Source organism: Argiope bruennichi, chromosome 4, assembly GCF_947563725.1.
Source record: "Argiope bruennichi chromosome 4, qqArgBrue1.1, whole genome shotgun sequence".
Classification (NCBI taxonomy): Eukaryota; Metazoa; Arthropoda; class Arachnida; order Araneae; family Araneidae; genus Argiope; species Argiope bruennichi.
In genome coordinates this window covers 81870014-81896678 of record NC_079154.1, presented here as the reverse complement: position 1 = coordinate 81896678, position 26665 = coordinate 81870014, and the positions used below count along the sequence as shown (strand labels likewise).

Below are 26665 nucleotides of genomic sequence, written 5' to 3'. Positions count from 1 at the left end.
TTCCAATCATTGTTCATATTCCAATGATATTTTCTTAATTTTTTTAAAGATATTAATAGTAAAAAATTAACGATATATTCATATTAATAGAGTAATAACAGTACTGCAAATTTTTTTATCAATTATAATAACTTTATAGGTTATCAATTAAGTTAGCTTTGGAATCTTTTGTGTGATTCACAAATATAATGTCCAACTCTGCAAAAAGGGGACTTTGCGAAAAATGTTTTAAAAAACTTGCATCACATCCAAAAATTTTGTAATTTATTTATTCTTAAAACATATTTGAAAATAATTACAGAACTAAAAACAATCTTTCTATAACCCATTGTACTAACATCTTAACTTGATTTTAAGTGAAATTCTGATTCAGTAATATATAATAACAATATTTTTTACTATATTCACTATATAAAATTTTTTTATTACTATATACACTGGTAAGGTTTTAGCAACTGTTTTTATATCTATGCATATTGCAAAATTAAATACCTTTTTCGTGTATATTTTAATAATTCTAAAGAATTAAAAAAAAATTTAAAAATTAAAAATAAAGATATGCGAATTGAACGTAAATCTCTTTCTAGCTATGATTTCGTGGACAAAAGATTCGAAATCTGTTAAATTTATTTCTATTTTGTATGATTTCGATCCTTTCATAGAGTTAACAAAATTATTAATATATTATCAGTTGTTAAAATATTACCTCTTTTTTTACAGGTGTAACACAGAATAAAGTACATGTCTCATTGTCAAAAATTTTATGAAGAAGAGAATAGAAATGTCTTTTCTGAATTCTTTGAAAAATATAGGGCTGCGTCTCACCGAGTATACTCGTAAGTAACCAATTGCTTTGTTTTATACCAAATCCTTTAACAATCTCTCAATATGAGAACAGCTATGCGATATATTGTTACAGTCAGTTAAATGCTGGAACTCTTAGTCTAATGTACTATAAGCGATAGATTTGTGATGAAAGCTTATAAGCCAGTTAACAGCTACGCTACCCAAGCAATTGCTTTTGTATTGTGGTCATGTTACTGGACTGTGAACTACAAGGTCCCAGGTTCTATCCTCGCTTATAACAATTCGAAACAGATTCTATTGCTAGGAATATGGCTCTAAACGTCATTGATATTCTGTGCAGTGAAATTCTATATTTGAAGAAAATGTTATGTTTATTAGAGATCTTTTAATAACATTTAGACGCATTAAAATATATATGCATGCATACTCAATAACTCATAAATTCAGTAATAATGTGATCGTTCGTAGCTTTTTTATTATTACCAATAGAGTTGTCACTAAGTCTAATGGGACGGAGTTTTCTAGAATAATTAAGAGAATCCTAGAAGAGCCATCTCCATCATGCCAAAGTATCCAGAATAATTTTAAAATCGAGTCGCCTCGACAGCATAATCAGAAATTAAAGTGAACATAAAATAGTCCCCATTACGGTGCAGCCTATACATCCTTTTCCTCATTAAGGGATAGGATCTGATATTGTATGGAGGCACTTCAACACCACTTCATTTCTGTATCCACCGAAAAGAGCCTGTTTATTTATATGGCAATTTGTCATCTCCAAATCTGAAATGAAGTTCTTAATACATTTTCTCAACCCCCAAATGAATCTCTTTTGAAAGCGATTATTTTCAGCTGAATGTCTGCAGAACGAAAACTGTGCAGTCCGTTTCTACTGTACATAATTTTCAGATTTTACCTCATTTCCAAATGTTTAATTAGTTAATTTTTTTGCTCGTGCTTTTAAAAATATTTTCTTTTATTTACTGTTGCTTATCAATCTAGATAATCAATCATGATAGCTCTTTGTTGGTTTTTATTTTTATTGAAAGCTTTAGTTGCTATCTTATGCTTTTTAGATAAGAGCATCTTAAAATTAAGAGGTTTATATTCCTTTAAAAGTATTTATGAATAAAGTAATACTAAAAAATATTAATAAAAATACAAGCAAAATAATTTTTATTAATATTTTTTATTTTATTCTGTAAAATATCTTTACAAGATTGTTGACTTTTTATATTGTTATTTACAGATCAGTATCATATAGACTTTTCCTTTTCAATCACAAGTATATTCCTCTACACATATAGAGTGAATGAAGAACAAATTCAGTATATTGATATAAATTTGCTTAATTATGTAAGAAGTTAATTAAGGCAACAGAAAATTTTTCGTGCATCAAAATTTCTTAGTTTTATACAATTGTCTTGAAATGTAAGATGACTTTATGCATTAACTGTATATAAAAAATCTTATTGATCATCTCTTTAGCATCTCCTTCGTGTTTTTATTTGTAAGTTCATCTGGCTGTTTTAAAAGAAAACGAAATTCAAGCATTTTACTTAAATTCTTCCAAAGAAGCAAAATTTAATTTGAAATTTGGGAATGGAATTTACAATCTCTTTTCTTTTTCTTGGTTTTGAAATATATTTGCGCAAAAGCTTTTCTATCTATATCAAAAATATACTTTTTAAAATCCACGTATAGTTCATTGAAAAATATTGAAAAAAAATTAAAATATTCCAGATAAAGAGTTTCTAACTTAATATTACAATAAGAAGATTTATGATTACATTCAAATTATAGTGATAAAATTATGTTTAATGCAACATTTAATTTGTAAAATCTCTAGCAATCTATATTTTAACAATTCAGATAAGGGAAAAGAATTATTATTAAACCGTTTTTGTTAGCTTTAAGTTCGGAAATGTCTTTTTCAACCTTTTAAATTTTGTTATTAAAAAGGCTTTGATTTTAAAGATTATTGAAACACTATTTTCAAACTTCGCTTTACTTTTAGAGCTGATTGATTTATTTTACAAAATACGAAGCTAATGAAGAGTGCTAGTATCAAGGTCAAGATATTGATATTGTTTTTGTAGCACTGTTTTCTAAATAAGAGATAGTACTCTCATTTAATCATTCAGTACATTTAAATAACTCAACTGCACTTGTTTGTATAGAGTTTACGTCATACTGCGGAAATCTTCGACATGATTAACACTAAATTGCGGAAAAGACATATTTATATTTCATAAATACTAATAAATATATCATCTGAAACATACATCGTGTGAATAAGTACGTCTTATGAAACTTATATCGTGTGAAAGAGTAAATCTTGTTAATACAATGTAAGGATAAAATCTGAAATAATAATTTCAAAATTTCCTCTAACTTTCATGATGGTGCATTTAGAGATAATTCTTCATAAAAATTCTAATGAATAGGATTTCCAAAATTTAAATTTATGTAAAAAAAATATGAATTAGTTCTGATAATGAGCATCATACAAATGAAATATTATGAAATATCTTTTGAAATGGGTTATTTAATTTGCTTTTAATTTAGGTTAATAGCAAAATTTAGAAACTTCACAATCCTGAAATTTATTATTTTTACTGTTTATTATTTGCTTCACATTTGAAACCTTTAAAAATTTAATTTAAGAAGATACTTGTTTTTTATCTCCTATTAAGTTGCATTTGTCAGGAAAGAAGATCTATAAAAATCAAATAACTAGTGATTTTTCAGACTAAAGAAACTAAACTTTTTCTATAGTTCTTCACTCAAAAAAGGAAAAAAAAAAATACTTTATATTAAATAATGTGAAAAATTTAGATTTTTTTAATTCTATCTGGAAGCAATTTTCATATAAATGAGAAAGTTATAGTGGAAAATTTAACCAAGCGTTAATCGAATTTGAACCGCAGATAAACCTGGTTGAAACTTTATTATACGAGTTATTAAAAGTCTCTCAAAATCTGTTTCTACTAATGTATATGCTCTACTTGAAAGGTATAATTTTGCGATGGAAGTATATCAAAATAATATTTATTGCTTTGGTAATATCTACCTTTTATCAGGGGGCGGTGAGAGTAAAATTGTTTTGTAACTTCAAAATTATTTTTAAACACTTGATTTAAAACTTTTTTCCTCGAAAATATTCTGTTTTTGATCAACATATAATATAGTTAAATAAAGCGCACGTAATGCACATAAAATGCAGTACATCAGTTTAATGCTGCTATGTCTTTTTTAGGAAAGATGAAATCACATCATAATGACAGAACAATATGTAGCGAAACGCTAAGTGACATGCAGATTGCAACTGTCTTATTATTTTTATGCAAATCATTCAATTGAATGAACTATGGAAGTGAATACATACTTAAATTCTATGGTTATGTACTTAAATTTTTCGGTATAGTTATTTAATATAAATCGCTTAAAAGTAAATCCAAACTATATTTGGCTGTATTCGATCGATTACATTTAACTTCTAGCCTGTTGCTGAAATTCAGCGATAAATTTTGGGGGTTCAACTCTTGAAGTTTTCTTATGATTTTGATCTTAAAAATTGTGTTAATGATCAAATTCTATCAGTGCGGTTCCTGGTCGATTTAAATTTGTTCATAGAGCGGCTATTCAGAGTGCAAAACAATTGCATGAAATAAATATATATACAATTGTGGACACTTTTGAAAATTTTAATTTTTCTCTAACTTTATATACTTATAGAAAATGTAACGTTTCACAAAATGAAACACTTGCATATCATTTTAAAGGGAATTTAATATCAAATAATTTAATAATTTCAATACCAAAAGTAAAATTCAAATATTTGCAATACAAAAAAAAGTTGAGAGGCAATAATTATCAAGATGCATTAAATGCTGATGACTGCTGTGAGTTATCAATACTTAGAAGCAAAGCTTTTATTTTTTATTACAACTTCACACTGATGTTTCATTGAGCTGACGACAGTTTCTCTTCCTTCATTATTGCTTGATGCCAGGAAACAAATATAGCCTCAATTAATCCTCTTTTATTTGATGAACGCATTATATATATATAAGAATTTTCAAACGGTCCCATAAGTTCTCAATAATTTTGAGTTTAGGACTGTTTTCTGGCCATGATAACAATTCAATATTCTTTGTACTAAATCACACTTTCGATATTTTTGCTGTGTGCCAAGGAGCTGAAACCTGCTGAAAAATAAATGATACATTGTTGGGAAAGAGATCACTGATGGAAGGTGTACGTTTTTGGCTCTAGAATAGTGTCAATGTTTTTTCTTGCATTTAATGTCCCATCGATAACATGAAAGAGACCAATATCGTCTGCTGACATGCATGACCAAATCTTTACACTAACTGAGGTTTTCATAGTTACCTGAATACAGTCAGGATGTAGCTCTTCGCCTATTCTATATCTTACCTATTTTCGCCATCGCTACATAATAACAATATCTTTGTTTCCTCACTCCGTATAACTTGTAACCACTGATCATCTGGCCAATTAATGTGTTCTTTTGTCCACTGTAATCTTTTTATACACTTCTGTAAATTTTTTCGTTGTCTTTCGTTTCGTTCTTAGTCTAACATCTAATAATCTTCTCCTGATTGTTCTTGAACTGACATAAATGCAAGTATCATTCAGTTGATTTCTGATGATCGCCGATGACATTCTTCTGGCTTGGAGGCATAGTCTTTTTATTCTTCTGACATGAACAGATGTGGTGTACCTTTTTCATCCATTTCCTGCTTTGTTTTATTGAATTTGTCTCCTGGTATCGTAAACAAAACTTTCGGATGTCATATGTAGTTACTGAACCACCCACCTGTTTTGCAATTTCAGCATTGGAAGGACCACATTCATGTAACACAATAATCTTAGTTCTCTTTCAAAGTGTCCAATCTATTTTTTTTATTTGATGGCATTGCTTCATGACTAAATATTAGAAATGTTTACAACAATTCCTACTAAATATTAAAAAGCTAAACAAAATTTCTTACTTGTGATTTGATTACATAAAAAACAGTTTTCCTTCTATAGAAAAAAAAAACACAATAATGACTTGTTCCAACTTTAAATAAGATGCCATCTTCTTCTGGCAGTTATTAACATTTCATTGGTTCCCAGAATAAGAACAGTGATTGGTCAAGAAAGTTAGAAATGAAATCCGCTTCATCACTGTGTTTGTTATTCAGATTAAAGTAAGAATAACTTTTTTTGTATTGAAAATATTTGAATTTTGTTTTTTGTATTGAAATCAGCATTAAATTCCATTTAAAATGATATATAAGAATTTGCATTATGTGAAATGTAACATTCTCTATAAGCATACAAAGTTAGAAAACATAACGATTTTTAAAAGTGTCCACAATTTTAGCCACCACTGTATATATGTTTATACATTTGATGACACGATCTCAAAATATGATCCAAGTCACGGTTGCCCCAGGTATCAAAGGATTTTTGACTTTGTGATCAGAGGGTCATAGTTTAAAGATTAGATTACACAATGATTGATGCATGAATTTGTTGTTTGTTGAATTCTCTAAATGAGGAATAACTGTCTTATTATTGGTATGGAATGAAAATTTGGAGAAGGGATGCAAGCGTATAGCTGTCGTCCTCAGCATCTGACTATTATTAAAAAATTCGGGGAATGACCAAAATAAATAGAAACAGCTTTAATAAAAGAACATTAATATATTTAAATTAAGTAAATCGAAGTAATGCACCAAAAGAAAAAAGCAAACCCAGGATCTTTATTCTTTGAAAATTATATTATTGCAGATACATAAATAAAATTTGAATGATTTATTATTTTCAAACTTATTCAGCTCATTATTATGGCAAATATTAAGATCAGAATTTCCATATTTTTGAGGGATACTCAAAAGGGCATAATTTGTGTGAATTGTTTCAGAATATTTTGATTTCTTTAGAGACTAATTCTCTTAAAGGTTTCTTGATTTGATTTCATAGAGTTGTTCTCTGTTTTATCTTCTTGACTTAGATATATAATGTATAAAACTGCATGAAAGTGATTACATTAGACATATGTAATTGAAATTGACGTGTTTTGTCAACACATATGTAATTCAACAAACTTTGACGTGTTTTGTCAACAAAAATGAAATTGCGGCATTTCAGGTGGTGAATTATCTGTCACATGAACATTTTTACGATTGATAGATTTTCATGGCGAAAATTGCAACTTGTTTAAAGCCTGTGATGCAATTAGCAATAACATTTAAAGCTAAATTCTTCGCAGAATTATTAGGACCTTTTATAAATCCATTTGCATTCTGAAGGTTACCTGAATATTATTTTATCGAAATGCCATTGTGACTTCAAATTCATCTTATTATTTTGTCCTCTTCCGTGCTAAATTTGTTTTAGTCTTTGAATCAGAAAAAAAATTTCTTCATATTTTATCTGTTTCTGCTGACTAAGAAATATCTTGATTGTAAATTATCCACTTTCAATATAATGCTCTAAATAATAAACAGAAATTACAAATTTGTACATAAAAATTCATTTCATGCAAAATAAATAAATGAACTTAGAATTGAAAAAAGTAATTTTATGTAGATAATACAATACTTAAAATGACAAATTAAACGCCTAAGATCAGTTTTAATATTAAATCTAAAATCTGTGAAATTTAGTTTGAGATTTCATTGCATAATAAATAATTTTTTCATGCAATAAATGTTTTTTCTGCAAATTCTGTGATGGATATATATATATATATAATATGCCAAATTTGATAGCTGTTTGTCAAACGACTTGTCCATCACCAACACACACAAATTCATTTTTATTATTAGTATTGATAAAAGGAATAGATGATTTCATTTCCCTGTTCGCATGTACAAACGTCTTTATACATTCATATGCAATTCTAGAAAATTATGTATGAACTGGCGGTGATAAAATATTTTTTTATTAATGCACATTTAGAATTACGTATTTCTTGTGTTCTTTTATCGTTTTGGTAGAACAATTCTATAAAAGGATTGATTTAGGATATAATTAAGTATTTCGTCATCTAACTGTCTTTTCTCCAATCGCTTCATCATATAGATATATATATATATCTGACTTATCATGTAATATCAGTTTAAGTATGACATTGATTTTTTTAATATGATGCCCCTGTCATGTGGCTTTTGCATATACGTCTTGTTTCACTGATCACACGTATTAAATATATATTGTAATATTTACTTCATAAACCAAGATCGCTTTACATCTTGTTTTGCTCTATAAGGTTTTGAAAGATTTATGATGTTGTTTCAGCTGTAAACTGTTTTGAAGGTGACCAGAGAACTCTCGTAATGTTTCAATTCTCAGCGATACGTATGATCAAATAAAATTATAATCGGAAATTTGCGATAGGAATCAACGAAATTCTTCCAATTTGAATTTCAAATAAGACGCTGACGGAAAAAAGATGGGAAACGTAAGCTCACAACCGCTGATCAAATGTATGACTTCAGAAAAGGTTCCGCCTGATACCTGATACCAATCTAAATTTATTCATTGCCATTAGGAGAAATCGGCAAACAATGATCAAGTTTGTATGAAATTCATTGAAGTCATAAATTAAAAATAGCATTAAAGATAAATATATTAATTTCATTCCTTTCTTTGCATTATTTTATTTTAGCTAGTGGCTATTGTTTAGGAAAGGGACGGGATGAAATCTCCTTAATTACATATAAAACAATAAAAAGATCCAAAATGTTTCTGGTCATTACAATAGGAAAGCTATGCTCTCTCTATATATAGAGAGATTTTAAATATACATATATATAACTTATACTCTATATTTCTTACGTATAATTAAATTTTGCTACATTATCTTTCCGATTTTTAAAATTTCCCAGCATAGTATAGAGCATCATCACTGAATTAGTCTTAATTTGAAATTATTATTCACCTTTTATATTGTACGATATTATTTTCATCATCTTTTGCTGAAGAAAAAATTTTTTAATCATTGCTGGTTTAAAATTTTTAGATACTAACAGTTTCAGGAGATACAGAGAAAAAAAAGTTATCCTGAAAGAAAAAGTGCCCTATCCAAGAAGAATTAATGCGGAAAAATCAAAAAAATATGCTGCGAAAAAATATTAAAAAAATATTATGCCACGAAGCAACCTTATCCAATATTAAGAAACCATACTCAGCCTTAAGTAACCATCAGCCTATTCCTTCGATTCAAAATCTTTCAGATTATCATAAGGTAGAAAGAAGAAAGCTTCTCAAGAAGATCTACTTTGATCAATTCATTCATTAGCTCCATTGATAATGCTTTAAAAGCAACAACTTCACAATGTATAGTAGAAATATGAGCTTTTTTATTTCGGATTGGTGTAATGAAAAGTAATTAATGAAGTTCCATGGAGCTAATAATAAAAATAATTCCTTTTATTAAAAAGTTGATAATCGAATTTTTAATAGTACTTTACTCGGTTAGATTTCACAATTAATTAGTCAGTTACTTTTCATACTTCTCTAAGGATTACATTATTTAATGGCATGATTAGTCATTCCCATCGTTTTTCCGTTCTGATATCTGTCGTCTTTGACATTGTCTCATAAGGTTTTGCTTGCTTTTCATATTCTGTAGAGATTTTACTATAGAGAAAGGGCTTTTATTTGACTGAAATCAACTTTTTCAAAATAACCATAAACTGCCTTTTTCAAAATAATCATAAACTGCCTACTCCGACCGTCCGGAAGGCATACAGAAAAACTTGAATGACCGAAACCCCGCAACAGTAACACTGGCGGGAACTATGGTTGAGTCCTAAGGGCCATCTCCGGTTACGGTACAACTCTTCCCTAAGGAAGTACGTTCCGTCATCGATGGAAGGAGCTAGATCTCCACCTTTTCGTGTACCCACAAGGGTGACGCGAGAAACAAATGCCATACCGGAAGCTTCTCATCCTTAATTACAAGTTGTCCCCTCCCCTTGAGACTTCAAAATAAATAAATAAATATTCAAGATTTTTTAGCATTATTTCGACATTGTTTAAATAATGCTAAATACATTGCTGTATATACGGCATTGTTTAAATAATGTTTCAATAATGCTAATGCTTAATTTTGTTTCTGCCTTCCTTTCTAACCGGTACAATTGATTCCATTGTAGTAAACATCTATTACATTCGATTGAATATCGATTTGGTTAAATTATTTGTTCTTTCATTTTCATGTAGCTTTTAATCGTCCCTGATTCCCCATTAGTAGCAAAACAACTCTTTCTCTAAATGCTGTCTTTTAATTTATTAACGATACTGCTTTTCTCATTCACAGAATTTAAATTCCCAAATGGTAAAAATGAATTTGAAATAAATTTTACTATTTAAAATTTAATTTTTTTTCTTTTTTAAGTAATTCAAATGTTTTTCTAAATGCCTCATCCACGCCACAAACACCATCCGAATTATTGTTACAAAGCGTATATTACATTTTTGAACTTCTATCCTACCCTTCAGAAAGATTAACGCAGATCCCAAATTGAAATTCATATTGGGCCTTTTAATATTAAAAAGATAACAACCTAAGCAAACACTAAAAATATAATAAGGGATGCAATATAATAAGGATGCAGCTTATTATATTGCCTCTTCACATTTTTGCAATTGGATATCTATGCTGCAAGAGCTTTTTCAAAGCAATATATTGAGATTTGTTTCATCCTTGGCATGTGAGTATATCCATACTTCCTGAATGGAGAAGGTTGCATCTGGAATAACTTATCCAGATTATGTAAATGAAACCGAAAACATGCCTTTCGTCTACATGAACAATGGATTCCTTTGCTTACATATATGAGTTAATTTCTGATCATCAGAAATCATATTCTGTATAGTGTCAATTCTGATAATATTCTGTATAGTGTCTGCTATCGATATGTGGAATAATTTATAATTTTAAAAAACTGATTTCACTCTCCAGATCGATACAAATATTTTAAATTTCAAAAGTTGATAATTGAATTTTCCTAAAAGAAAAACTTGTTTCCAAAACTTTTTGCATTTCAGCTGGGACACTCTATTCTCTATAGGTTTCAGGACTTTATTTCATCAAAGAATTTCTATCGTGTAGAGGAATCTAGTGCGTATTAACTTCGTATAATGACTTTATTAAATCTCTTAATCAGGTGATTAATCGCATATGGAATATTCATAGTTTGATTAAAAGATACTCTATATAGTGTCTGCTATCGAATTAGGAGGTTTAATAAATTTCTTGCTTGTAGTTAATCAATCTTGCTTGTAGTTAATCAAGATATTCTATATAGTGTCTGCTATCGAATTAGGAGGTTTAATAAATTTCTTGCTTGTAGTTAACCAAGATATTCTATATAGTGTCTGCTATCGAGTTAGGAGGTTTAATAAATTTCTTGCTTATAGTTAATCAATCTTGCTTGTAGTTAATCAAGATATTCTATATAGTGTCTGCTATCGAATTAGGAGGTTTAATAAATTTCTTGCTTGTAATTAATCAATCCATGCATAGGATGCAAATAACATAATAGATACATAACCATATACAGTGATATTTTTTCTTTAAATTATTTGTAACTTTTATTATATGATAGAATTTTTTTATATTAAAATCTATAGTTCGATATGTGACATAGGCAGGTCATTATATGCAAAGAGCTCTAATTATTAAATTCAGTATGTTCTTGTTGATATGGTGTGGAAGTGTGGATTAATTGTTGTGCCAATTTAGGTATTATTTTCACCGTCTGAACACAATTGAAAATTACGAAATTTATCAAGAAAAGTGCTTTAAAAATCGGTCATTATTTTAAATGAATCAAACTAAATTTCGGTAATTTTTTTTCAATCTTTGTCAACTGTTAAAGAGCAGCGAAAGGTTTAATATTGTTTTTTTCTTTTGTTAGTATTTTTGCAAATTATTTAGTAATTTTATAAAATTATTTAATTTATGAAATGGAGATTATATTTAAAGTTATAAGAAGACTACACACAGAATATCTTTTTTTTATTTATCCAAAATCAACGGGAAAAAATCTTTGGTACTTCACTTAAAACCTTATATAGAGCATATCGGATAATAACAGTTTATTCATAACAAAAATTTGTATAAAGTGAAGAAGTTGCCCATGTCTTAACAAATTCTGCTTCAATACTCATTTTAATATTATGCCATCTTGCATCTATTTAAAGTAGCAGTTTGTTCAGAAAATGTCCCCCAAATTCTGGTGGCTCGTTTGTGCTGGTTATTTAGGAACGACGCTAGATTGGCGTTATCAACCATTTAAATGAGGTATTTTCTGAAAGGTAATACTTTTGCCAGTATTTAAAGTATTCATTTTGCCAGTATTAGTTGTTAACATTTCCAATGATTGAGTTATATTTGTATGATGTCAGTATAAATGAGGAGAATGAAAAAAAAAATGAATTTTCTTCATTTAATGCTTTTTTACTATCGCAGAGGCTTGAGTCTCCCGAACTATTTTAGTGTGTTGTTTACGAAAAAAAGGAGTGGCGTCGTATGAAATTCAGACAGAGTGAATTCCTTGTTGAAGATCACTACTTTACGGTACATCATCCTCAAATGAAAATCAAATTAACACTTTCATCGATAGTATGATTATAACAGCCATCTGCCTATATGCAAATGATACTTACAATCGTGCTATGACGAAATATTTGACTGTGCTATTAATACAAATAACGGCTATACCTTAAAGAACTAGTCGAGAAGCTTGGATATGAGAATTCAACCATTCATTGCAACTTCACGCCATCATAGAAAACAGTAAATCAAGTCAATGTATTCTTCATAAGCTTTCCGACACTTCTTACTTTGTGCAGAGAACGATTATAATCTTTCTTTGCCGAGCAAATATTTTTTGTATCACATAGAGAATGGGGACAAGAAAAGTAGGTAAAAGAGAGAAAAAATCATCACCGCAAGTTAAAGAAGATCCTGATCCATACAAGCTTATATATGTTTCGTTGCATTTGAAAGTTTTAGTCTGATGGATCATTTATATCAAAACCAAATGGCAACCAAGGATATCAACTATGATCAGATTGTGCAATTTAAGTAAGAACTAGAAAAAAAACCCTTACTATCTTTAGCTTTTAAGAAGAAAAGTAAATCTTCCACTATAATCCCCATTCAACAACATATAGCTAGGAAAGCATTACAAAGGTCTGAAGAGATTGAATTGGAAACAATGTATTATCCATCATATTCGACATTCATATTCTCATCTGATAAAACTGAATTTTATAGACAAAGTCAGGTTTACTATCTTTATAGAATTATTAAAGGTAATGGAGGACTATTTTACTTCATGGATAAGTAGATTTTAAAAGAGAAGACTTGAAGATCGGTCAACAACATGGAAGAGGCCATATAGATAGTGAAGAGAGCATATTTTAAATTAAAAAAGTATTTTATCTTGACTGCGAAAGATAAAAGAGAATAAATATTTTGAGATGATGGCTCATTTTTAAATTCTGATTTCATATACTAAGATTTCTGAGTCTCTAATTAGTTGCTATGAATCTAACCAGTAATATCGGTACTGCAAATGTTGGTTATTAAAGTAGTTATTTTCTACGACCATTCATTAGGACTAATTTAGTCATTTCAACTGGCCGCTATGGTTAAAGTTCGGGTTTCGGAACCGGATAATTTCAAGTTCGAACTATTCCCCTAAGAACTGTGAGTGGGTCTAATGCATGCCAAATCCTTCTGATATGGTACGGAAATGGGGACAGCAAGGTACCAGATCAATTATCGTTCTCGTCATCTGACCACGGTTCAAAATGACGATTTCCATCCCAAAGTAGCCCTACCTCTACTTCAAAACAGGATGTTAATATAACTAAATCAAACTAAGCCATCTCAGCCAACTGTGAAGAACTACGTTGTCACATAAAAGAAGAAGCACTATTTTCTATTATATTCATCATATTCTCTCAATAAACGTAGGACTTTCTGCTTGGTTATCTAGGATTAGAAAATGACGATTAAAGTTGACGAACTCAATTCAGTAGTTGAGGTTAGAGATGGATCTTGTGTAATATCTTTCGTTATCTAGCTGTGCGTTCAATGTAAAGACTTGGATAACGGCGTAAACATATAGACTCAATGGATGTTATTTTGTAATTTTCATTTCATACATGTTCAAACTAGTATAAATAAAACAGTCACAAAGAATTTCTAACTTTATTTTTTCAGATTTATCGAAAATAAAAATTAAAAAGTAGAAAATAATAAATTCATAAAAAATTGATATTGTACATCAATCGTTTTGTAAAAATTCTTATATTATCTTATCCACATTTCTTGTTTGAATTTCATAATAAAATGAAGTATTTACATATAACAGGAAAATCTTCCAAAATCGATATGTTAATATTGCAAATCATTTCTAGCTTCTGCATTGCGTGCATATTTCAGGGCCATCTCAATTTTTTATTCTATTTACTGTAATAAACCGTGTTTCATTAATTATTCTTCTTTTTAAAATCTTGCTTAACACCTTTTGATTCAATTTGTCACTTGTGATGTAATAATACTATAAGAAAAAGACATTTGTGGAACAAATAGCGATGACCGCATTAAACTAATATCAATCAAACAAATTTCTTATCAGAAACATTGGAGTGAATGTTCGCACATAAAATAACTACGATAAATTTCTAAAATTTCAAAATCTATTAAAGTGATATGAAATTAAAGGAAAGTATTCTACTTTTTCTCTTGTGATGTTATTTTTTAAAGTTATTCTAGTTGAAATGCTTACGAGTGAATTCTGTTCCGACTGATAGATCTTGGTATTTTTCTAAGCAAATTCTATTCAAAAAGGTTATAAGAATTGTGCATAAAAGACAAATTCAATTTTATATATATTTGTTCATTCCACCTTTGGCTAACAGTGGGAAATCCGCCATTGTTTTGACAGAAATTATAATCTTTTCAATGATGAACAGTGGAATTTCAAGCTACCTGAAGACTGCAAACAGGAAGTAAAAAACGCCATTTGAAATGAAAAGAAGTAAAAGAATGCCATTGAAAATTGAATTATCTAGGAACAATGCATTAGTTTCTTTAAATGTATCAAATGCAATGCATTAATCTGTTATGAAATGAACACAATAAAAATCTAGTTAAATATTATTTTAATTAAGATTTTGTATATGTAATGGCATTAGACTGGCAAAGTATGAGAATTAAGAGCGTCTAGAGACCTTGAATTGCACATTTATTTCATGAATCATTCATTTCCAGTTAGTTTGCCGTAAATATCAGGTTTGTCTAATTTTAATTGTATTTCTTATGTGTAACTTGTTTATGATTCCCGCAACAAAGTATTTTTAAGCAATAAATTGTGACAATTATTAAAGATATGTTATTGAAATAATCTGCTCTTTTAATGCGTAGAAAATCTTCTAAATAAAGTTGAGCTCCGTGACATCAGAGCACTACTAAGTGCATATGCAGTCTATTCTAAATTTCATATTGTCTTTTAAGAACATGTAATTTTTCTGTTTTCTAATGTAAATTTCCCCAAAATCAGTAGAATCTTCCTTCCTTAGCTCTCAGCAATGGGTGAAAAACGCGCTATTAAATTTTTGATGAAACAATGAAAGTGAATGCATTATATTGCAATAATTTAATCTAATGTTAAAAATTATGCAAAGAAAACATTTAAAAATTATCAATATTCCGGAAAAAAATTGCCCGACAGTTAAATTGATATAATTAAAAAGACTATTTTTTAAATTTTATGATGGTGTAAAATTTATGTTTTAAATAATAATAAAAAATTAATAGTTATCTATATTTATATATAAAGCTCAATGTGTGTGTGTGTGTGTTGGCGCTCTACAGAAAAGACCACTTGACCTACAGCTACCAAATTTGGTACATGTATACCTTAGAGGTCGGGAATGTGCACCTGGGGTCCCTTTTTTTGAATTTTTAATTAGACTTTTAATTATTAATTAAAAACTAACTTTCCCGCCAAAAAAATCTTTTCATTTTCCCCACCGCCAAATGAGTAAGTGTTCAGATTTTTCCCCAACAGTCATGAGGCTAGGCTTACGATTTTTTGGCTGATTATTTCAAACGATTCTATTTATTTTCTTAATGTTTGATGCATTTAAAATTAAACTTTCTTAATTAATCGATCTTTCAGATTCATTCTGAAGTACTTTTGAATTAAAATAAAACAGAATAAAGGAAATTAAAAATTTCTAATCTGCATAGCGTTACCTCAACTGGCGTAGAAAAACTCACGCATTTGCGTTACCGTAACTGGCGTTGAAAATTCATGCATGAGCATTGTATTCTGATTGTTGACATGACAACCATTATCAACGAATGATTTAAATTATTTTTAGATTAGTTGCATGCTTTTGTAATTAAAGTGTATTTATGTTAGTTATATATTTTTTGTATATGCTTATAGTTTTAAGTCCATCGTTTTTTAAGTAGTTTTTTTTAACCGGTTTTCGACCGATTATTTTAAACGATTCGTTTTATTTTCTTAGTGTTTGATGCATTTAAAATTAAACATTGTTAATGAATCGATCTGGTGATGATGAATCTGAGAAAATTTTGTGGACAAATTCTTGAAATATTACATAAATTAAGAAAGATATTCTTTAGTGCCCATAAAGTTTAAACGCTCAGTGACTGTTTTCAGTAATCATATTACAAAAAAATACTTTGTTTCAGTAAAAAATATTATTATATTAATTGCAGATTAATCCTTTCCACTTTAATTTAAAATATAAATTCTACGAGAGCTAACAGAAAATTAGAGAGATACATATTACGTTATGACTGAAGGCGTTTATAATATTATGAGTGAATTATATGATTATCAAAATTTGAAGTTTTAAAATATTTTGATGAAGAAGCTATTAAAGTAGGAATTGCATAAAATATTTAATTATTAAAATTTTAACGAACATTAAGATTTTCAAACCGGCTGGTCACCAAAGGCGGCTAGTATGAAATATTTTATGGAGTTATTGAGAAAAATCAATGAAACATCGTTTACTTTATAAGTAAGAATCTAATTAAAATTTCCAAAATTGCTTCGATTTGGATTTTCTGAAATATATCTAAGGACAAATATTTTGTAATTATAGATTATTTATAGACTATAGTATTTTAATAATTATAGATCTAAATTTGTGTCCTATAGAGACCCAACACGCATATTTTATTTTATTATTAGTAGAAATAATGTAAAAAATTGATAACATGCTTTCTTTTGTACGTACCTTAAACAAGGTATATCTCCAAAAAGCATTTAAAATTTATTTTTTGTGAACAATTGTAAAGCGAGTACTGGCGAACAAGATTTTAATAATCTCACAGGTGTTATGAAATTAAAAATCTCAAAGATGCTTACATCAAGAAATTTACTGAATAATCGGAATACAAGAGTCATATATTTTAACTTTATTAAACCGCATCTTATCATCACTCCAGGTAGAAATTCATTTTATAAAGAATTTAAGTTCTTTCTTATCTTAATATTTTATGATGTTTGTCTATTATTTGAAATTTATTTTATCTAAGATTAAAGAATAAACACACTTTTTAGATTAAGAAATCTGAAAAATGATCATATATTTATTTTATTGGTTTCTCTACGCAGAATCTCACCTTAAATCATTTTTTTTCTTTGTTGAACCACTATTGTCTTCCTTTACGATAAGTAAAGATTATACTTTTTGATTAAAAAAGGAAAAAAACAATGGAGTTATCTTTGATAAATTTCATTTGAAGATGAAAAACATAAAACTGTGTACTACATGTCAACTCAAAACCATTTTTGCTAAAACATTATAGAAAGTTATAGAATCTAGCATGCTTTAGTAGAGATAATTTTTATGGAATTTAATACATGAAAAAAATTGATAACGCTTCTTCATATTTTGATCACAGAAATCCTTCAGAATCTTCTATAAACAAAGTAGAATAGAATCATATATTGTTCCTGCCATTGAAACTTGTAACAAGTATTAGATTAGGAACTAAAAATGGGAAGGGCATTTTTATTTTATCATTACTTGTCATAAAAATAAGATAACTTCTAAAATAAAAAAATGTGTGCGACTTACTTGCTCCCAGTTATGATAAAAGCTTCAAATATTGGATTTCTTTTAGAAATTTCTTATAGAAGTTGGATATTTGATGTGAAATGGATTTCATAGTTTCATCTAGTTACATTATTAGCTACAACTCTATTTATATTATTATGAAATATTAAAGTGATTTTTATTAATTTGATTGTACATTTTTGTAAATAACAGAAAGTTCAGAAAGGGTTCGTTCATGATTTTAAATTTCGTATTCGTAAAGTCTTAATATTTTAAAAGATTTTTGTATTCATTTTCTAATGTTTCGAAGTTATAAAATTTTGTAAAGTTTTTGTAACTCTCGATGTTATTTTAACATTTTTAATATTTAATTATCTAGTAATCGATATATTTTTTATTCCATATGAAAGAAGATATCCAATTCCAAATTTTTAAAAATGATTGTAAGTTTTTGTAATATTTACAATCATAAATTTTGAAACATATGAATAAATAAATAAAAAAGAATTATAAGAGTGAAAAAGTCTGTAAGAATATGCGTTTTTGTGTTCCTATTTCCTATGCGTTTATGTGTTTTTATTTCCTATTTATGCCTTCGTAAATTCTATAAAAACTGGAAAATCTTGGAAGATTGGAAAGAATTCTGTAAATCAATTAAACCATAATAAATATCACAAAAAAAGTTTCTCAACTTTACATAAAAATTAAATGTGCATGGTGCTAATTTGGTGCCTTATGCTTTTAAGATTTTGTTTTGACTACCATATTTTTTATTTCAAGCTATATTTTTACTTTTTAGTGTATAAATAGTATTTTCTACTTTTTAGTGTATAAATAATATTTTCTACTTTTTAGTATATAATATAATATTATAACTTATTTTATTATCACAATACATAATTAATAATTTTTAATGATAATATATGTTTCAAAAGTTTGCTAATCAGCCATTAATGAGGTCTAAAAAGTATTTTATGCCGATCATCAATCTAATTTGGCGACTTCTTTCATATCAAATGATAAAAAAAATTAGCTGTCTGAATATTTATAAAGCTTCTTAAGTAGCATTTAGATTTTCTACGCACGTGGTTTTGTGCAATTCCTTTCTGGCGTAACAAGTCACATTTATTGTGATAATATATTTCACAATAGCGAGAATCCTTTCAGCTTCTCAGAAGTATGTATATTTTTTTACTTTTACAGAATATAAAATATGCTTACTATCAAAAATATTAGTTAAATCTTAAACGGTCTCACTTCGAAACAAAATTTATCAAATGCGACTAGACACTTAGTGGATTTCATTCACTAGACAAACAACCGATTTCAAGGTCACCTGGCAATATTAAAATTCAGAAAGGATACAAAATGTGTTAATTAATCGCACGTGTATATAACACATGTGACAATCATGATGTCCCTGCTTTTTCGAAACTTTCAACACAAATTGATTTTCATTTCATATAAAAAACCTCACTGGTTTTTCAATCATTCCATTAGGTGGTCACTGAAACTCTATAGTAATTTCTGCTTTATAAAGAAGCATTTAAAAAAGCGAGTCATTTGGATCAGAGAAAGATTAATATAATTTTAAAAAAAAATTTTAAACACAATTTTATTAATATATTAAAATGTAGAACTTTTTATGCTAATTATTTTCTACTTTTCAGTTTTAAATTTATATTACATTATTAAAAATATTATCGAATATTGAAATAATCTTTTTTCTCAAACTCCCTACCAAAGGCGCTACTGGTATACAATCAAAATTTAATTAATCTAGTAACATTTGATTTCGCTCTGAAAATATCAACATACTATATAGAAAACACATTAATATGCAAAATTGCAAACTTTGAAGCAGCAGAGAATATATGAAAATCGGTTACGTATTTCAGTTCTTAAATTAGGTATTTAACCAAGATTAGATTGAATACTCAGCACAATTCATTATTATAAATATTATGTAATGTTGAAGTCAATCTTTTTCTCTCAATCTTACTGGGAGGTGGCGCCACTTGCATGGAATCAAAATTTAATTAATTGAATAATGTTAATTAAATTCCAAAATAAAAAATGTAAAACAGTGCGTTTTCATCAAAAATTCATAATTGTACGAAATTTCAAAACTACAACTTTAAGGAAAGAGTTAATAATTGGTTACAAGATTCCATCTCTCTCAAATGAAACAATTTCAATTAAACAAAACTATTTACAAACTGATAATTTGAAAGCAAAAGAAGGTCTAAAACGATTATTTTTAGTAAATTTTAAAATAATTTCTTCGATTAAATTCTTATTCGCCAATATTAAGTTTACTAAAAAAGCTTTATCTATAAATCAGTAGCATTATTTTATTACTTTTACGAAGAAAGTAAACTGTGTGATACTAGTAATGATAAGTATTATTTGTAAAAGATAAATAATATTTTAAATTTTTAAGAAAGATTGAATGATTTCATTATAACGTTGAAAATCTTAAGACTTTTCAGGTGATTTAATCAATATGTTTATCCATTAACTAAGAATCTTCTTCTTTTTAGACGAATATGAAAGTGAACACAAGAATAATTTTTAACATTCAAACTTCAAGTGAAGATAAAATTTTTAATTGATTTTTTTTTCTGTTTATCTAAATAAGAGTAGGAATGCAAACAAAGAAACGAAGAATTTTCTTTAAACTTCCTCCTGTAGTTTTTGATTTTTATTTTTAAAAAAGCTTTTAAATAAATTTTGCTTACAAATTAAGTATTTTTTTTCTCTAATTTAGTATTGTTCTTTCCTCCTGATCTAAGTTTCTGAGAAATATGTACTTCTAAAATGGACTCCTCTTTTATTTTCAGCTGTAGTAGAGAATAAAAAAAATCGAGGATATGATTAAAAATGTATATATGCACCATATATTGCATAGTAATATATACAAGAGGTGTTCAAATGAAAAGGTACGAAACATTGAAACAACGAAATAGTTGACATATTTATCTATGCAACTATAGGAGAAAGTAGCGAGATATCTAGGGATGCGAGTGGAGTCTCCGGCGTAGATCGGAGCATGCGCAGGAGAGAGCAGAGGCTCTTAAAAAGAGCGCCGTCCAATTGACGTGGCAGATCCCACACCCAGACCTCTTGGACTTTGAATCAAAAATGACTGACTTACACTCTCATTCCTCTTCACAGCACAAGGCAACTATATCGCCAAGAATGAATCGCATCAGGACCCTGGAGATAGCCTTGCTATGCAAGGCGAGTACTCCGCTAAATTTCTCAATTATGTTGACGTGTCAGATCCTCTACTTGTTGAATTCCTCGAGCACAGGAAAACCATTAACTCCGATGTGTATTGTGAGATACTCCCAAGACTACGCAGGTCCATCGAGAACAAAAGACCGGGGCTACTCACGGAGGGTGTGGTTCTGCTCCATGATAACGCGCGTCCATACCTCTCTAGGGTCACACACGCGGAATTGGCCAAGTTCAAGTGGAAGCAGCTCTACCATCCGCCCTACAGCCCGGACATGTCGCCTTGCGATTTTCAAGTGTTTGGTCAGCTGAAAAAATATCTGAAATGGAAACTCTTCAACTCAGACGCGAACTCAAGAACGCAGTGAAGGACTCGGTCTCGTTATGACCACATGAATTTTGGGAACAAAGAATCCTTCGGTCGTTAATCAATGGGATCGGTGTGTTCAGATCTGTGGTGTATACTTAGAATAAAGTCTTCATTTATACCCACAGTGTCGTTTCGTACCTTTTCATCTAAACACCACTTGTATTTATATCTTTGTTTGCTTATTGTTGCATCTTTTTACACGAAGAAGGGAAGATAGCATTAATAAAACTTATTTAAATAATAAATGTTTTAAATTTAGTCAGAAATGTGAAGTTAAAATTTTGTTATTTATTGATCAATATTATAAATTTATTTTCTATTTAAAAATTAATAAATAATCTAGTGCAGAGTTAAAAACTTCGAGGATTTTAATAATTTCTCTTCCGCACTTCTTTATGTTAAAATGCGATAGTGAAAATTCAAACTGACGCTGAAAGGTGCTACACCATCTAAGTATCCACAAATTTCAGTTTACCAAACTTTTCTAGTAAATAAAACACATTTGTGGAACTAAGCGCCAAGTGATAGAAAGCACACAAAAAAAAACCGGGACACCATTCCATGAAATATGTTCGACTGTCCTGAAGACAGAATGTATGTCTTAAGACACCGTTCGAATGCTAATTTAATTGTGATTTATCAAGCTTTTAGATTCCTTTTTTATAGTGAAAAATAGGCGAGGACAATGCCATGTCTTGAATTATGCGCACCGGCCCTCGATTTGTTAGACGGAAATAGCAATTTTCAGTTTCAGGGCTATAATTTTCGAGCCTCTAGCATCTATCTTTGTTCCCAATGGTTGTAATTGTATAAACGAAATTCCTAAGCTGATATAAACCAGTTTTTGATTATTTCTAACTCAAAGAATGGACTTTTCTTCTATCTTTGATGTTGCTTGAAATTATTTTCTTTTGTGAAGAGTCCTTGAAATCAATAAAAGTGAAAAGTAATGTCGGAATACTTCGTAATATTCATCTTCCTAATATTATTAACGCTTGATGTTGCTTCTGTAGACTAATCAACAAATTGATAAGATCCAATTGTGAAATGAGGGTTCTTAAAACTCATGTGCAAGAAAATCTTTTTTTAATAAAATTTTAAATGCATCATAAATTTATAGCACAATGACACCTTTTATAATCCTGTCAAGACGCTTAAATGCAGCAAATTTATTATAAGCGTAAAACATTTACATTTATATGCATTTATTCCAATATTATAATACTGAAGAGAAATCTCACTTTAAAGGAGTTTACATAACTATCAGTTTTAAATAAAATTTTAAGAGATAATCCTCATACAATATTTTTTGCGTTGTTTAAAAGATATTCAATTTATCAATTTCATAGACATTTCAAAATTACAGTGAATATCATATAGAAAGAACTATGTGGAATATCGTAAGCAATTTTTATTTTTCATTTTTAGCAGTATAATAAAATCTGTCGTTGTGATTGGTTTGTTCCATTCACAAATCAGAATAAACCAAATTTAATTGAATTAAGTCAGCTTTCCTTAGTTTATTTATAGAATTCGCTTCAGGCATAATAACCTATTATGTAAATTATGCGATATATATAAGGAGAAAGAATTCCAACACTTTCGATACTGAAAAACGAAGGTTTATTATATAAATATTTTTCAAAGCACCGAGCACTAACAACAAAAACACAGCCAAGATATACTCAAGGAATAACAATAGTAGAAATTAACAATACAAGCAGGCAGAAAATCAAAGACAAAAAATTAGAAAATGGAATAATAATAGCCACCCTGCTTACATAACCAAAGAGCTCGCTCTGCTATGTACATTGTTGCTTTATATAGTCTACTGACAGGGCTTGACGTCTCATGGAATTCGCCTGAAGAAACTCAAGATATCGGTTCTTAATAGATACATAGACGTAATTCTTCCATTCTTGCAGAACCATGATTTTTGTCACCGCATTCATCGCCAAATAACCAAATTTGTTGCAAATTTGGGATAAATGACTAATCTATTCAGCAACCAGAAAGAATCTGCAAATCTTTTTTAATCTCATGGCAGGGAACAATATTATTTATTCATAACAATATGTAAAAGTAAAATACGTAAATATTGAAAACTGATTCCTCATTCATTTCGAAGTGTGTCTATATTAATTATCTACATGCACGCATTCATACAAATAACAAATCTTATAGCTTTTTACCTTCATAAAAATGCTCATTTAATTATATAATTTAAAAAATTATTTAATTATATAATTAAAAAAATTAATATACTGCATTTTTAAAACTGACTAAAAAGTATAAAAGGATTTCTTCTAAATTCCTACCGATGTGAAGGCTTAGGAGAAATTATTTTTTTCCTTTTAAATCCATTTTCAAAAGGTAGTATATTATTTTTTTTACTTAAATTATTTTCTGCTTTTTATTCCTCTCAATATGAAATTTTCAATTAATTTTAATCAATATCCCAATCAGCTACGTCCGATGACAATTTTTTTTACTGAACAGACATAATACCGAATTAATATTGCACAGACATCCAGTTCTGAGCAAAGTTTAAAGCCTTTACTTCATCAAGAAGTTGACTGTTCTTAGATTAGTTTATTTATTATCGATTGCAAAATATGTACCGAACAGACAGATAGATATGGAGGTGAGTTAATAAAAACGTGTTGAAATAAGATGATTTAAATTTAGCATAATTATCTTGTAAAGGAAAACGTTTTATATAATTGAAGGTTTTCAAGGTTTTTGGTATTTTGTATAAATATATTACACATAGTAAATTCAAAGAGTTACTGATATATGAATGAGCTCTTATTTTAACGAAAATGCAGTTGAATAAAAGATTTTTTTCAAGACGTACGGTAAATTCTGATACAACTAAATACTTTTATAAAATCATAAGTGAAAAGTGAAAAAATTATTTTCTGTTACATAACTATTGCAAATTTCTATTATGAAATCTTAGTATTTTTTTAAGGTGTAGTTTTATTCATTTTTAGTGTCTGCAGGTCCCTTTTACTGATTTTAATAGAGCATTTATACAAATAGAAAATTTGTAGGAAATAAAATATCATCCTTCTTTTACAGTTTTCAAAAGACTAAAGGAATATTGATATAATAAAAAGGAAATCGCAGGAAATCACTTAATTATTTATCCCTTAAGCATAATCTGAAGGAAACAATAAGTGTTGTAAAGTACTTACAAAGATGTGATTATCATTAAAAATGTGAAAGAAGTAAATGAGAAGAGTAGGAAGATATGATAAGGATCTTACTGAAAAATCTATATGGTATTAGAGCCATTCATCTAAAGAAAGAGGAGTGTTCTTTACCCAACGAATTGGACTATGTTTTAAGTGTAAATTTAATCTTTGTCACTTTTTGTCACCTTCCCATGCTTAAAATTGTGTATTTGGGGTAAGACAGAGAACGGCTTGCATGGCATCGGCGAACAATAGTTATGGAATATAGATCTTTGAATGAATCTAGCATTTTTACAGAATCTATCATGTGATTTTGGTGATTTTTTTTTGCGGATTAATTTTTTTATACAATTAATATGCCTGCCAAGTATACTAACTGAAATTCGAATTTGTATTTTGGATGTCTTTATACCGACCGATTGAGACCGAAATTTTATATAGAGCTACAGCTGCCATCACAAAATATTATTTCAAATTTCATTTATTTAATTCACTGCGTTTACGTGTTCGTGAATGAACAGACTGACAGAAAGTCAACCCCTTGACGAATTTGGTTTCAAATTTTATGGGTATTTATATTTTAGGTTTTAAATATGTATACCAAATTTCATCCATCTAGAGCTCTTCTTTTCGTAGTTATAACGAAACTGCATTCTTAACTAACCTTAACTTATAACTTACATTCGGACAGTCCTCTGAATAGATTTCAATCAATTCGCAAAGTGATAAATCTACAAATTTGGTGTATAGCCAATACCATAAGTCTAAGACAAAACGTTTTTAAACTGCGCTCTCAAACAGATGCACAGAGAGACGAACGGACGGACAGACAGATATAAATTCAATAATTTCTTTTCCACTTCAGAGATGATTAAAACATGAATATCCATCAAAATCACGAATTCGAATTTTTTGCTAACAATATTCTGGGACAGAAGTGGGCATTAACGTTTCTGTTAAACGTTTTTCAAATAATTATATCAAAATAATATAAAATTCACATTTTTTAAAAAAATTATTTAAATTTTTCATATCCTAAATTTTTTTTTGAAAAAATGCATTTTGTTTCATTTTAAAATATCTGATACATTCTTCCTACAATATCCAGAATATCTCGGACTGGAAGTTCAGAAAAATTGATTCTCTTGATCTAAAGAAAAGCTTGCCAATTCAATAACACATAGTTTCAGTCAGTCACTTAAATCTTGCAATTAGCCCAGCAATTGCTGCGTGACTGACACTTCCACTGCACAAGCGCGCAATTTATTGAGAATCCCCGCGGTTTATGCGTGCAGCGTAAAATGACGTCAAGTGTAATAAATGCTGGAGTCCCTTTCCCTAACAGAGCAGATCAAGTTTAATTTATCAATTGCGCGAAAGAGAAAGAGATATCCGATAATATTTGCTGTTGTTTTTTTCACTCGGTCCGATCCCTTCAGTTCCTGCCGTTGCATTGGGACTAGCATTCTTGGTGAGGGTTGATAGGTGTTGAGGTGCGGACGCGCGCATTCATTCATCTCCGGAGGACCGAAGTGTGAGGACGGACGACTGGAGAATTAATTGAGGAAGAAAAATGACGGAACCTAAAGCGGGTGAGTGAATCTACCGTTTTTCTCCCATCAGTTTAGTAGTTTTTCTGCACCAGTTAACCTTAACCTTAATAAGAGTTTAAATATTATATGAGATGTCTGTTATAGGAATCTTGGAATTTACGTTAATGAATGAAATATTCTTTCTGCACATTTCACTTTTGTAGTTTTTATAGAAAATGAATGTAGGAATGGAGGTATAGTATTCGTTCATTAACATATTTTAGAAAGTTTGAGATCTCGGATGGATTTTCTTATCAATACAAGAAAAAATATTACTCCATAAATATAATGCAATTTTCGACTAAGAA

General features: G+C 28.8%; 1 protein-coding gene across 3 annotated transcripts in view; it reads left to right on the top strand.

Annotated features, from left to right (window-relative positions):
• Nucleotides 1-26665, top strand: part of LOC129966052 (sulfate anion transporter 1-like) — a 99028-nt gene that overhangs the window by 23028 nt on the left and 49335 nt on the right. For 2 of the 3 annotated variants that reach the window (XM_056080405.1, XM_056080404.1), the window contains exon 3: nucleotides 721-836. In XM_056080405.1, the coding sequence (XP_055936380.1) occupies nucleotides 764-836 (73 nt within the window). In that variant the 5' untranslated portion in view covers nucleotides 721-763. Of the gene's footprint in view, nucleotides 1-720; nucleotides 837-26204; nucleotides 26358-26665 lie in introns of those variants that run through there. The other variant, XM_056080408.1, reaches the window with a different exon arrangement.